Source organism: Lutra lutra, chromosome 3 (genome assembly GCF_902655055.1).
Source record: "Lutra lutra chromosome 3, mLutLut1.2, whole genome shotgun sequence".
NCBI lineage: Eukaryota > Metazoa > Chordata > Mammalia > Carnivora > Mustelidae > Lutra > Lutra lutra.
Genome location: NC_062280.1, coordinates 66,352,315 through 66,366,071, shown reverse-complemented (window position 1 = coordinate 66,366,071; position 13,757 = coordinate 66,352,315). Strand labels below are relative to the sequence as shown.

Sequence of the window (13,757 nt, the reverse complement as noted above, 5' to 3'; positions counted from 1 at the left end):
GTTAGCTGCATTTTCAGTACTCTAGGTTCTAGTAGGAACCTATATAAGTCCTATCTTCCCATCCACAGGACAACTTCCAAGGCCAGATTGACTTTGTTGACTGTAAATTTACATATCCTTCTCGACCTGATATTCAAGTTCTGAACGGTCTCTCAGTATCAGTTCGTCCAGGTCAAACACTGGCCTTTGTTGGAAGCAGTGGTTGTGGCAAAAGCACCAGTATTCAGCTCTTGGAACGTTTCTATGATCCTGACCAAGGGAAGCTGGTAAGCAATGCAAATGCCTCGGAGAATTTTGCTTTCTACTGAGCATCTCCAACCCCTTCAACGTGGTTTCCAGATCACACCTTGCCAGACTCACTCTAAAATGCTTGCCTTGGACACTTACCCCTATGGATATTTTCCAGTTTCAGTCATTTGCTGGGTGACCTGATTCTACCTCACACTTTCTAACATCGTATTCTTTCCAGTTCCAGATGGCCTGCTGACCAGTTACACAAAGCAAACTGGGCGCACAGCAAAGCTAGAGATGAGTGTGTTTAACCGAAGTGTTCACTTACCTGTAAATGGAGCAGAAAGTGCAAACTAATCAGGAAACTAATGACCGTGAAGGGAAAAACTGACGGTGGTGATAAGGAACGGAATGATAAATAAGCAAGGGGGGAGGGGAGTGTAGTACGAAAAATCTGACAATCCTGGTTTGAGAAACTTACGCCTCAATGACATGAAGAACTCAAATTGGTAGTTCTGTGCCGTAAAACTTTGGCAAGGAGATTTGGAAAAATTGGTGAACTGCTTTGCTGCTCATTTTCCAGAGCATTTCTTCTCTTTTCTACCCTTTTTCTTTCTTTCCAAATGATATATACAGAGGAATACAAAATAAAATAGGAAAGATTTGTGATAAAAAGCGTCCTGTTATTCTACCCTTTTCCACCGCTCCCCATTTCTCTGCTCAAAGACTATTTTTAACTACATGATGTTTTTAGATCTTTCAATGATTACCTCAGTGTCTCTACATAATATGATTATGCTGCTATTTCACGATTTAACAAATTTAGATTCTCTGTTGATTTATTCTCAAGAGATGGAAATTTAGCTTATCCTTCCCACTCCCCTTCCCTTTATGCATGTCCTCCCAACATAGATACATCACTTTAAACATTTCCTCTGTTTGTAAATTTAATGAATGTAATTCTGCTTCTTTTCCACCACCTATAGATAGTGTCTTTTGAATTCTCATTTCTGATATGAGGTTAGTAGCAATTCTGTTTATTTTCACCTCTTCCTCCCTCCTTTTATTTCTCCAGTCCTAATAACTGTACTTTTATATTATCAAAATGCAAAACAGTAATGTTCTGTTTATAACATTTACTATCTTTCAGCTTTCACTCTAGGCTGACTCTAAAAGTTAAAAATCTACTAACAACTTTTGTTATGACTATGCAAATATTGTTCATCCCCTAGTCAAGTGGTGAGTTAGGTCAGCAGTACATTTTCTTTCTTGATCCTTTTCTGAAAGGCTTTCTTTTTTCTTGCATCCTCTGCCTTTATATAAAATTTTTATATTCTTCCAATGTCTCCATCCCACTGCCTTTTCTGAGGGAACTTCTTTTTTCTCTCATGTCTATCACTGTCTGGATTAATTACACCTTGTGGCTGCCAAACAGTTGTCACCCTCTGAGATTCCTGCCAAGTTTTCTTGGATTCGATCCATTATTTCCTAATTCCATATCGTCTTCTTCCTGGGTTTCCCTTTCACTTTGTTGGAGTGCATCCACCAGTAGTTTTCTAAAAATGATTCAGAGGCATAGGTCTGAAAATGTTTTATTCTGCTCCACACTTGACTGGTTGCTTAATCCTAATATTTTGAAAAAAAGCCTTTTTGAGTTCTGTGGGTAGTATAATCTTCATTGCCATGAGGACAGGTCACATTAAGAAAATAAATGCTGAAACTCAAAGGAGGCAACTAAAGAGTCCCCTGCATAAAGCAAAACAAAGAAACAAGTGAACAGATATTGGTAGAATTGAGGAAATTATGCAAATAAGGAGAAAGAGTTGATTATATATAATTTATAATCACATTATTATTAATTTTTGGTATAAAGATTTTAATTTGCTTAAAAGTAAGTAGTGATCGATGAACCTAGAAAGCACATCACACTGGGGTCTGATCTCTGCAAAGGAGAGGGTCTAATTTCCCAAAATGTCAGATCATACTATCACCCCAGGTTGACTGTGAACTATGAGACATACAGGGACCCAAATACTTCATATTTGAGCTTTCCAACATTAATGTATACATTAAATGTGTTTCTCTCAATGTGCTCAGGGTCTGTCCTGGTCATAGGTAGGAAACAATGCCCATGACGAAATCAGCATGATTCCTTGCATCTCATAAACACAATACATTTTGTTGTATCACTGTAAAACAATTCTGCGAACATTTTTCAAGTGGAAAGATACCACCTTTTATGCAATTTGTAAAAATTGTCTTTGCTCTTAAGAAAGCTACCAAATGCAGCTTTCAACATTTTCAACATTAAATTCCTCTGATATAGAGTACTGTCTTAGGCCCTCTGGGAGATTCTAAGAGCATGAAGCATGTCTTCTGCCTTTTGGGGGCTTACAATACTAGCTCATGTACAGTAATTAGCAAACAGCTCCCGTATGTAATTAGGTATTAAATTGTGCTTTGCAATCTATAAGTACTATGGAAAATGAGTAGAGGAAGATGAACGAGGGCTAATTGCTGAGGAATGCCCTACATTTTTTTCCAACAAATGTTTGCTTTTTCCATTGCTGAGAATTTAATGAAAATATAGCATGTTCACAACATTTAACGTAATCTTTTTCTGAAATCGTAAGGCCAAACAATTTACGGTAGTTTTAGACATATCATACCTTTACTGTTTTAAGGCTTTTAAGTGAAACAGCTCAACTGGTAGATATTTGCGTTCCTGTACTTGAGTGTCTTGCCCATGAATAGCTAAAACACAGATTATTTTTTCTTCACATGACAGCCAAAAGACTGTCTAGAATGGTGTCCTTGCAACAGGAAATTCAATATATGTTTGTTGACTGACTAAGTAAATAAATGTACTCCTTTCTTACTTGGGTCTATTATCTCCTGTTAGTATCAGTAAAATAAAGGAAACAGATTTAATTCTTATATAGTCCAATAGCTTTACATAGAAAAGCCCCTTTCATAACCTATGGAGTCTCAAAATGGAGCATTTCTTCATACTTGTAGGGGATGTACTGCACCAAAGTCTAAGGGAAATTTTTCTTGACAAAATAACTGTTCTGAGTGACTTTGTCATTTGCACTGCCTATAAAGCTAGACTTTGGAAAACAAACAAACAAAACCATAATATGATCCTAACTCTGACACCACTCCTGACACATATTACCTCTAGAGGTCAAAGGAAACATAACTTACTTATAAGACTCCCGGGATTTTTTCTCTCTTAAGTAAAGCAAATGTCTTGTATAATACTACCTCTAGAATATGCCTTCCTCACTGCTGGGATTCTAAAACTTAATGCTCTGCTTGTCCCCTCTATTGGCAGATGATAGATGGGCATGACAGCAAAAGGGTCAATGTCCAGTTTCTCCGATCAAACATTGGGATTGTTTCCCAGGAGCCAGTGTTGTTTGCCTGTAGCATCATGGACAATATCAAGTATGGGGACACCACCAAAGAAATCCCCATGGAAAAAGTCATAGAAGCCGCAAAGCAGGCGCAGCTGCATGACTTTGTCATGTCACTCCCAGAGGTGAGGACTAGGTCAGAGTCTTTCCCTGTGGGAGATGGGGATGGGTAGAGGTAGAGCGGCCAAAAAGTTTTATGACTGTGGCTCAAGGAGAGGGTCAAAGGCAACACGGGTCATTTCCTGGTGCCCTGGGATCGCCTCTGTCTTTTAAGCAAAAAATGTCCTTCATCAACCTACTTTTTAGTGTTTAGTATTATATTATCCAGTGCAAAAAATGCCATGAAACTTATTGTACATAAAGCACAACTACACTGAGCCTCGAGGAGCAAGGTGGGAAACAATCCTGAGATTTGGAGCAGGCAGAGGTTTGAACTCAAACCCTGCCACTCCCTAGCTGGGTAACTGTGGCACAATTTCTTATCTTTTCTGAGACTCGGCCATTGGCAAAACAACATTAAAATGGGAGAATACACATGATAGCCATCCAAAGAAAGCTGCTGCTATTATTATGGTCATGGTCATGGTCATGATGGCATCACTTGGCAGCCTCTTCTGTGCATGGTGGGGGGAGTTGCACCTGCCTTCGTGCTTCTCACTTTTCCAGAGCCAAGTTTGAACTTAGTACAATATTGACTCTGCATTTTTCCATCCACCAAGAGCCTCGTGGGGGTTTCTCACAAAGAAAACTAACACATGGAAACAAAATTTTAGGAACCAAACTTTTAATCTTTTCCCCCTCTTTTAAATATCACTGGAAAATTGCTTTTCTTTGTAAGTGATTATGTTTCTAAAATTTGTGCTCTTATGGTGGGCTTTTTCCTTTGTTCTTTTTCACAAGGGCTCCTAAGTCTTAGCCTGGCTCTCGCCTGGGTAACATAAGACACAAGCATGTGGAAATTACTGGTTGTTGTGTTCTGAATGAAGAGCAAAGCTCCTGTGTTCCTTTGAGATTCCTTTATTCCACGAATCTTTGCTGAACATGTTCTCATTTTGTGGGAGACAGAGGCTTGGAGGTGGTTTATGGCCTCTTTCTCATACGGACTTACCCATCATACCCTTCACTGAGCACTGTTTTTCCACTAGGACAAAGCAGGCTTTCAGGAATCTCTCTTGGCTGGTTAGCATTCGTCAGGAGGCAAGGGAGACAAGGAGGAAACATGCTTGTTGTGGAAGGCAAGGGAGAGTAGTGGTCAAGGGCAAAGTCTCAGAAATAAGACACACCTGAATTTAGATTTCACCTTTACTGCTTTGTATTTGTTTGTCTTTACACAATCTTCTTACCTGTCTGGGCCTAAATCTGTAATCTGTAAAGTAGGGAGAAAATTATTTCTGTGAATGTTAAAGGATCATCTGCCTGGACTAGTTAACACAATACACAATGCATGGTAAATATTCCATGAATGTTAACTATTTTTTATGTAGCCATGCCAGGCATCTAGCTAGGGATTTTCCTTTATAACTTCACCTAAAACAACAAATATATGAATTAGTTATTAATGTCTGCATTTACAGACAAGTTGGCTGCTCAAAGAAATTTAAATAATGTGTTCATGCTCACAGAGTTAGTAAGCAGCAGAGTGGGGATTTGCACATAAGCTTGTGATCCAGAATGATGCCTTCCCAGTAAGAGGATGGACCAAAAGATCTCTCAAAGGGCCCTTGCATTGGTAGGATCATTCCACCTTGGAAAGATCTTCCAGATAAGGGTTTGGAAATCAAGAATCTTAAATCACAGAGATCTCATAGACAGGGAGAAAGAAAAAAAAAATACAAACCTAAAATAAATGCAGAGAAAGGGATATAAAATCCCCTAGTTTCCCCAAAAACCCCGTATTTTTCTTATATCCCTAAATGGACTTGACATCCTTTAGAAAAGGACTCATTTATTATTCCCAGTTTTAAAAAAACAAAACAAAAAAAATGTTTAAATCCACGGCGAGGTCATTGATGCAGGCTCCATCCAGTATAGGAACAATGACTGTTTCTGGGTCTCAAACTTACCATACCTTTTCCAGAAATATGAAACTAATGTTGGGGCCCAAGGGTCTCAACTATCTCGAGGAGAGAAACAACGTATTGCTATTGCTCGGGCCATTGTTCGAGATCCTAAAATCTTGCTGCTAGATGAAGCTACTTCTGCCTTAGACACAGAAAGCGAAAAGGTATGTATTGATTTTCTAAAGTCGTAGATCATTATAAATGAGTCTTTTGCTCTAATATATGCCCTTATAAAAAGGCACTCTTTTCAATTTTCTGATTCATTAACGGTACAAATGGCACTACCGTGTGGAACAAAAAGATGGTAGTCGAGGGGAAGTGAGGCAAAATGAGATTGTTTCAAATAAAAAAAGGCATTTGAACTTTAAAATAAGAATTGTTTTTAAGACTGTCTAGGCTAGGTGACACTTTTCCAAGGGTAAGTAATTAGCTTTCTTAAGTGAAATACAATAATCTAGGTCATCAGTTGGGCACTTCATATTTTATAATTTCAAAGTTACATGGCAGAGCAGGTAGACAGTGTACAACACAAAGTAAGAGGTGGCGTCCAATGTGCAGCGTGCATGAAAGCAAATGAAACCGGGCAAGGCAAAATTACGAAATTTACCATTTATAGTGAACTCCTTAAAAATCAGGGTTCATTTGGAGAGAACTAAAATGCCCTCAATGAAGATCAGTATCCAGAGCGACCACCTAACTGCTACCTTACATGGTTTCCTTGGTTTCATTTTTGCCAATGAGACCATCAAGTGTTTTAAAACTCCAGTGACCTCTAGTTTGCTTCATTCTTGCTTCACTGAAATATCCCAGCCTGTAGAATGCAATTGAAATCATTGATGCCTTGCAGTCAGCAAATACGTGTGCCATCTTTTCCCACCTGTCAGGGTTTAACCCCTGAGAATCGCAATGTTACTCACATAATGTTCAGCAGAATTCTTGATGTTGGGCCAGGCAACAAACATGTGTCTTTGCATCACTTTCCACCTTCTCTTTGCAGACAGTGCAGGTCGCCCTGGACAAAGCCAGAGAAGGTCGGACCTGCATTGTCATCGCTCATCGTTTGTCTACCATCCAAAATTCAGATATCATTGCTGTAATGTCACAGGGAAGAGTGATTGAAAAGGGGACCCATGAAGAACTGATGGCCCAGAAAGGAGCCTATTACAAACTCGTCACCACAGGAGCCCCCATCAGCTGATCTGATCCAAGAACTTCATGTACAGATCATGCACCAATGACAGGAGGGCCAGGTTGTTTTTTTTTCTTTAAGGAGAAATGATTATATTTTACTTTTACAGACATTGTCATATGTTGGGATCCAAGTTAATTTCTAATGACCTTCAATAATATCTTAGTTTTTAAAATGTGTATTTAGAAAATGAAAGAAACTAGGGTTAGTATGAGTGAAAATCCAATGTCAAGCAGGTGCTCAGCCATTACCCAGTGGCTTTCTCCATGCAGAAGCCAGTCCCAACTACATGGGAATTAACGAGAAGTCAGAACAAATGAGACTTTGGATTCCTCAAGGGCAGAGCACTATCCTTTGCATTTTTAAAACTTCAGTGTACACAGAGCCAAGTGCACTTATAATAAGCAGTCAATGAGGGTTTATCAAGCTGGACCAGGATCCTGTGTGAAGATAACAGGAGGACCGACAACCAACTATTTCTTCACTTAAGTTTTCTTGCAAGTGAAAGCAGATTTATTCATCTCTAAGAATGAGGATAGGTAAAGGAGGGCTTTGATACTCTGGATACTCTCAGGCTGGGAGAGGAAGAAAGGGGCAAGTATTTGCAGGGACTTACCAGGTAGGAGTGTGGATTTATAGATTCAGGGTGTAGTAGGTGGGTGATGATGTCAACATTTACTGCACTAGAATCTGCCAGTGTGGCTTTTTTTGGTTTTGTTTTGTATAACACTATATGAAGCTGCAGCAAGGTAAAATGCACCGTTTTCATTTCATGAGTAGACTTTGAAGAGAGACAAAGGACAGCAGCCTGGGAAAAAGACTCTAACCCAGGTTTTTAATCCTTGTCACCACCCTCCACATTGGTTGCCCCTGTATGGAAACAGAAGTACACACTCCTCCTGCAGCAGGATGGCTGCCCTTCTGTAATTCTAGCAAAGGAATTGGGGATGGATGGGGAAGCTCATTTGCACTGAGAGACACAAGTCACATGTGAAGGGGCAGCTGAAGACAAAGGGATTGAATATGAAGCTATATATGAACAGAAAAAAAAAAATTCCTCCTCTTCTGGCAGGAGTTTTTAGGAGTACCCTCTGGGGAAACTGGCTAATCCAAGAAAAGAGACTATTGGGGCAGAGATCCTCCAACGAAACTCCCCAATCAGATTACTCTATGGTGAAACCCACTGCCAGCAACACGTACCCCTTGGCTTTTCAGTATCTCACTCTTCCATAAGAATAGATTGTTGAGAATCACCAGGCACTGAGGAAATATTTTAACACAAAAATCAAAATGACAGCAATAGAATGCCCAGAACAAGGATATTAGAGGTAACAGAGCCAAAGCAAACGTTTGGAAAACATTAAGAATGGCAATAAATTTACATAATGAGATGAGAAGATATTCCCATCTATTTAAATAAAAGCAAGAGTTCATTAAAATGAACATCCAAAAAAATAAAAAAAAATAAAAACCACAAAAACAAAAAAGAGCTCTTGACAACAGAAGTGAAAAATTCAGTAGCTGTTCCTATCAAGTTGTCCTGCCATCAAGATGTCTTCCTACTCTATCTCTTTCCCAAATGTACTCAATGTACACATTTTTTTTCCTATGGCCAACAAGTGAAATTGTGCCTACAAATTAAGCCTGAGCTGTTGTATATTGAAGTATATTATTTATGTGTCTGTCCCATATTTCCTGGTAAATAACCATAAAAGTGGTTTAGTAAGTTAATTAGTTAGGTCAGAAGAATTGATGGTTGCCAAGTCAGGGAGGGAGGGGGTGGAGGACAGCACTCTAGTTAAGTCAGCACTCTAGTTAAGTCATGAAAAATGGCAGGGACAATAACATTGCAGAATAAAGACGCCTGCAAGAAGGAATTAAATTTTTCAGTATGCATGTGCTCATCCTGTAATACTGAAGAAAGAAAAGCAAAATCCATTTGTTTAAGAGTGCATTTCAAAGAGGAACATAAGCTCTGTGCTGGGAGGTTGCCAGTTTCCTGGAGTGGAATGTGTGGGGTGTGAAAAATGAATGAGTAAGAGTCATTTTTCAAATAAGGTACTTGAAAGTTATTGATGAGTGGAAAAAAGTTGACAGCAGAGGGTTTGAAATAATATGGGAAAGCAATTGTTTTTGAGGCTCAGTGACAAGGTAAAGGATTATAACCTTAAAAATATAGAAATAAATAAAGTTGCAAATTTATTTTACAACACCAGGGAGCGCCAGTGTTTCCATATCTATCCCATATCTTATATTGCGGGCAAGGATTTGGTCTCTGCAATTTTACATTATTAATGTTTCTCAGATAATAGGGGTACTTGCTTTCTCTGTTCTATCTGACATTTATCTCAAGTCTTTCTGTGATTTTTAATGTTTTCGGATGGGTTCATGCTATGATCAAACTCATCCTATAACCCCGAGTAATTAATTTTTACAGGAGAAAAAAAAAAGTAGAAGAATTGGAAGATAAAATTGGGGAAATTTCCATGAAAGTGAGACAAAAATATAGAGCCAAAAAGTAGAAAAAAAAAAGAAAAATTTTAGAAGAACAATCCAGGAGGTATAATAATTAGCTAATTGCAGTTCTAGAAAGAAAGATTAGAGGGGAGTAAATTATTATATGGTCTGAAGATATTTCCTGTAACTGGAGAATATAAACTTTCAACCTGAAAGGGTTCAACTAATGTCAAATATCATAAATAAGTAAAGATCCTCTGTGGGCACACTATTATGCAATCTTAGAAAACTGGAGAAAGAAGACACGCAAATTTTCAAGGAGAGGGCAAAACATGTTATAATACTAAAGGATTATAATGACACAGAATCTCTTGACAATAACACTAGAAGTCAGAAGATGTAAAGATATGCTTTCAAAATTCTGAGGGGAAATTATTTCTATCCTAGAATTCCATATCCAGAAAACTCTCCTCAGGAATGAGCCTAAAGAAACTCTCAGTCATGTAAAGTTTCAAAACTTTCCCTTCCCACACATATTTTCGCAGGAAGCCACAGGAGGCTTTCCCTAAAATAAAAGTAAATGAAGAAAGAGGAAGAGATGGGACCTAGGAAACAGGTGATCTAACTCAAGAATTAGGTGATGGGGGGTACCTAGGTGGCTCAGTTGGTTAAGCATTTGCCTTCAGCTCAGGTCATGATCTCAGAGTCCTGGGATTGAGTCCCACATCAGAATCCCTGCTGATTGGGGAGCCTGCTTCTCCCTCTGCCTCTGCCCCTCACTCACTCTCTCTCTCCTTCTTGAATAAATAGATAAAATCTTAAAAAAAAAAAAAAAAAAAAAAAAAGGAATGAGATGATGGGAGTCTCCAGGATGATTAGGAAAGGAAATCTCAGGAAACCAATCTGCTGGAGACACACACACACGCGCGCGCGCACACTCACACACACAGATGGACAGATGGCATCATACCACCCATAATGATCAGAAACTCACTTCTACACAACATACAATGAATAGCATTCTACAAAAAGAATAAACATGGGTCCATATTATCATTTCATTGGCTTCATGGTAAACATTAGGTCTCGACAAATTTTCTTTTCCCCATCCCCTTTTTTCGAACTTTAAGATTGTTTCCAAGCTATTCTGAATAATGCAGGAAGAGACAACCATGCTCACTTTTGTGATTAGAAATTTAGAATGCACTATAAGAAGTGGGATTCCTGGTGAATCTATTTCTGGACTCTCCTATTCCTGTGCTTTGTCTTTCAAATCCAGTTTCAGTATCTACATGAAAGGAAATACATTCCCAGTACTTTACTCAGTACTTGGTATAAAGTGATAGCTCAATGCATCTTGGTTGAATAATCATTTTATATTAATACAAGTAGTCAGTAATCTGTCAGCCCCAAAACAACTAACCCATTAAGTTAGAGCAGTGTTTTCCGATAAAAATATGAATTGCTAATGCAAACTACATCTTTAATTTTAAATTTTCTAGTCACAGCAAGGAAAAAAGAAACAGGTGAAATGAATGTTAAATAATATATTTCATTTAACCCAATATATACAAGACATTATTATCACATGTAATCAATATACAAATTATTAATAAGATCATTTCCTTCATCATATTAAGTATTCAAAATCAGATGTGTATTTATACTTAAAACACAACACAACTCTGACTAGCCCCTTGTCATGTTCCTGCTAGCTACATGTGACTAGAAGCTACCATATTGGAAAGACAGGGTTGGAATATACAGTTCCATGAATTTCCTGGTCTGGGCCTCCATTGTTTCTACACAATTTAGGTCTTATAAAAACATGAGCCCAGCGTCTCCCTTGGAACATGTTCTTATACCGTACCTGGGAACTTGGTAAAACTTGTTTCGGCTAAAGATTTGGACTCATTTGGACTAACAAGCAGCGTGGTAAGACCTGGAAGAATCAAACATTCTGATGCCAAAAGTTACAAACAGAATCATATTGGCCCTTATCAGAGTGATTAAAATTCTTTACCTCATTTATTTTACTTGATTCACCTGTTTGAGTCAACAAAGAGAGAAAACTTAAGATTGTTTAATGAAACACAATATAACTGCAAAAACTGCCATTTGATCTAATCTCCTTGAGTTCTCTTCCCAAGATATGTTTTCTTCCAATTATTTTAGAAAAACCGTTTATGGGTTTTTTTCTATGAACAGTTCTTATAAACAATTGGAGCAGCACATTCCCCAGCTTATTTAGAGAAGAGATCCTGAGTCATTTGATACCTCTCCAAACTGCATGAGAGCAGATGACCACAAACCAGATATGCTATTGTTTGAGGGAAAAAGTAAAATTGGCCTCTGGATTATTTTGTCTAGAAACCTTTTTCCATATAGTTACTCTGGGTCTACTCTACATATGCTCTTAGGAAATTATTTCAATGAAAGGTCACTTTGAATTCAGTAATGCATTCATGCATGCGGTTTTGGGCAATTATACACTCATTTAAAAATGTATACCCCGGGGGGACGCCTGGGTGGCTCAGTTGGTTAAGCGGCTGCCTTCAGCTCAGGTCATGATCCCGGCGTCCTGGGATCGAGTCCCACATCAGGCTCCTTGCTCAGCAGGAAGCCTGCTTCTCCCTCTGCCTCTGCCTACCACTCTGTCTACCTGTGCTTGCTTTCTCCCTCTCTCTCTCTGACAAAAAACAACAACAACAACAACAACAACAACAACTAAAAAAAAAAAAATGTATACCCCGGGATATTTGGATACTGTGTCATGAAAAAGAGAAAATACATAGGATCACAATTAGGTACAGTTTGCCACGTATTTATTCATGAATTAAATGTAAATGCCCTATCCTAAGAAAACACCAGAACATTCCCATCAGGTTGGTTTAGGATCTCACCTCATATTTCCAGCTAAGTGTTGGATTGATTAATATCTCTTATGCATGCAGAATCTTTCTGTAATCAGGTCACATAAGTATGTTAGTGGAGATAAAAAAAATTGCAAATTTGGTTGCTGTTTCCAAACACATCTTGAGATAAATTTACATGTATGTGTGTATCATTATAAAATAAGCATTTATTCCATTCATATTTGCTCTAAACCGTCCAGATCAAGGGAATAATTTCACCTGCCTATAAGAGATGGGAAGTGAAAATAACTTAAATAAACTTGAAAACCCAATTCCAATTTCTTTCACACTGTGTTCAATTAAATGTCCAGTTAATTTAAATGGATAGACTGTAAATAAAGCAGTGCACATGATTATCATCTAATTAGCACTGGCCAGCATTATAATGTGCTCATTAGTGAGTTGTCTGGTATCCTAAGGCTCATAATGAGTAATCAGGGTACACGTGATTGGCATGTAGCTGTCTGGGTGCAACAACTCAATCCAATAAATGAGTGAGAAGACAGAATGTGCAGGAGGAAAAGGAAGAATGCACAGCTGGTAAATTGGCAGTTCCCTCCTTTGTATGATTCGGGTATAGCTCCTACTCTCAGATACAAAAGGATAAATTTGAGAGCAACAGAATGGCTGGAGGTAGAAAGGGAAATGTTCACCCAAGGTGACACAGAACAAGGGCCTAAAATTATTATGAGTGATTACAGAAAAGAAAGAAGCTACTCTGCATTTATTTGTCGGGAGTATGTATCCCTAATACACCAAGCATGGAATCAAACGAAGAGATGAGCGATGTTTTAATAAAATTTCTTGGAAGATGAAAATTCAGTTAATTGTTTATATCTACCCCATGATAACATTCACAAAGCATTTTATAATTTAGAAGGTCTTTTGCCCTTATAATTTTTGCATGCTACTATGAAATCAGTTAGCAGGCTGTAGGTAAGGAATGCAGCCATAAGTTGCATTTACTGTTAAATATGTGAGAAATCACTATGATGGGTCTCATAGCCTGGCTTGTCTACACCCAATACTACATCCCTTTCCCTTGCTTGCCTCTGTTACAGAGGTTGGAAAGTAAAGTCTTTACCTTTCCAGACTCCCTCCCCTAAGGCGGGAGGCGGGAGGAAACTATTATGATTAGTGAAATATAGGCTCAGGTGCCTGGGTGGCTCAGTCTGTTAAGCGTCTGCCTTCCACTCTGGTCATGATCCCTGGGTCCTGGGATCGAGTCCCGCATGGGGCTCCCTGCTCCCTAGGGAGTTTGCTTCTCTCTCTCTCTCTCTCTCTCTCTCTCTCTCTGTAGCTCATGAATTAAAAGAAAAAAAATACAAACTCAAGTCTCTTTGGAGGCTCTTCCTTTTGGAACAAAGCCTGGGTTGAAGAAAGGCTGTTTTCCTTCCTCATTTCCTCTCTCCTGGAGGCACAGCAGGCATGCTGTGGTCATCTGGTCAGAAGCCACACACCGTGACTGGCAGAGCAAGGAGACGAG

At 38.7% G+C, this 13,757-nt stretch overlaps 1 protein-coding gene across 2 annotated transcripts in view; it reads left to right on the top strand.

Annotated features, from left to right (window-relative positions):
- Window positions 1-7,205, top strand: part of ABCB11 (ATP binding cassette subfamily B member 11) — a 95,067-nt gene extending 87,862 nt beyond the window's left edge. For both annotated transcript variants that reach the window (XM_047722668.1, XM_047722670.1), the window contains 4 exons: window positions 69-266; window positions 3,569-3,775; window positions 5,728-5,874; window positions 6,708-7,205. In XM_047722668.1, coding sequence (XP_047578624.1) covers window positions 69-266; window positions 3,569-3,775; window positions 5,728-5,874; window positions 6,708-6,908 — 753 coding nt within the window. In that variant the 3' untranslated portion in view covers window positions 6,909-7,205. The remainder of the gene's footprint in view (window positions 1-68; window positions 267-3,568; window positions 3,776-5,727; window positions 5,875-6,707) is intronic.
- The last annotated feature ends 6,552 nt before the right edge of the window (window positions 7,206-13,757 follow it).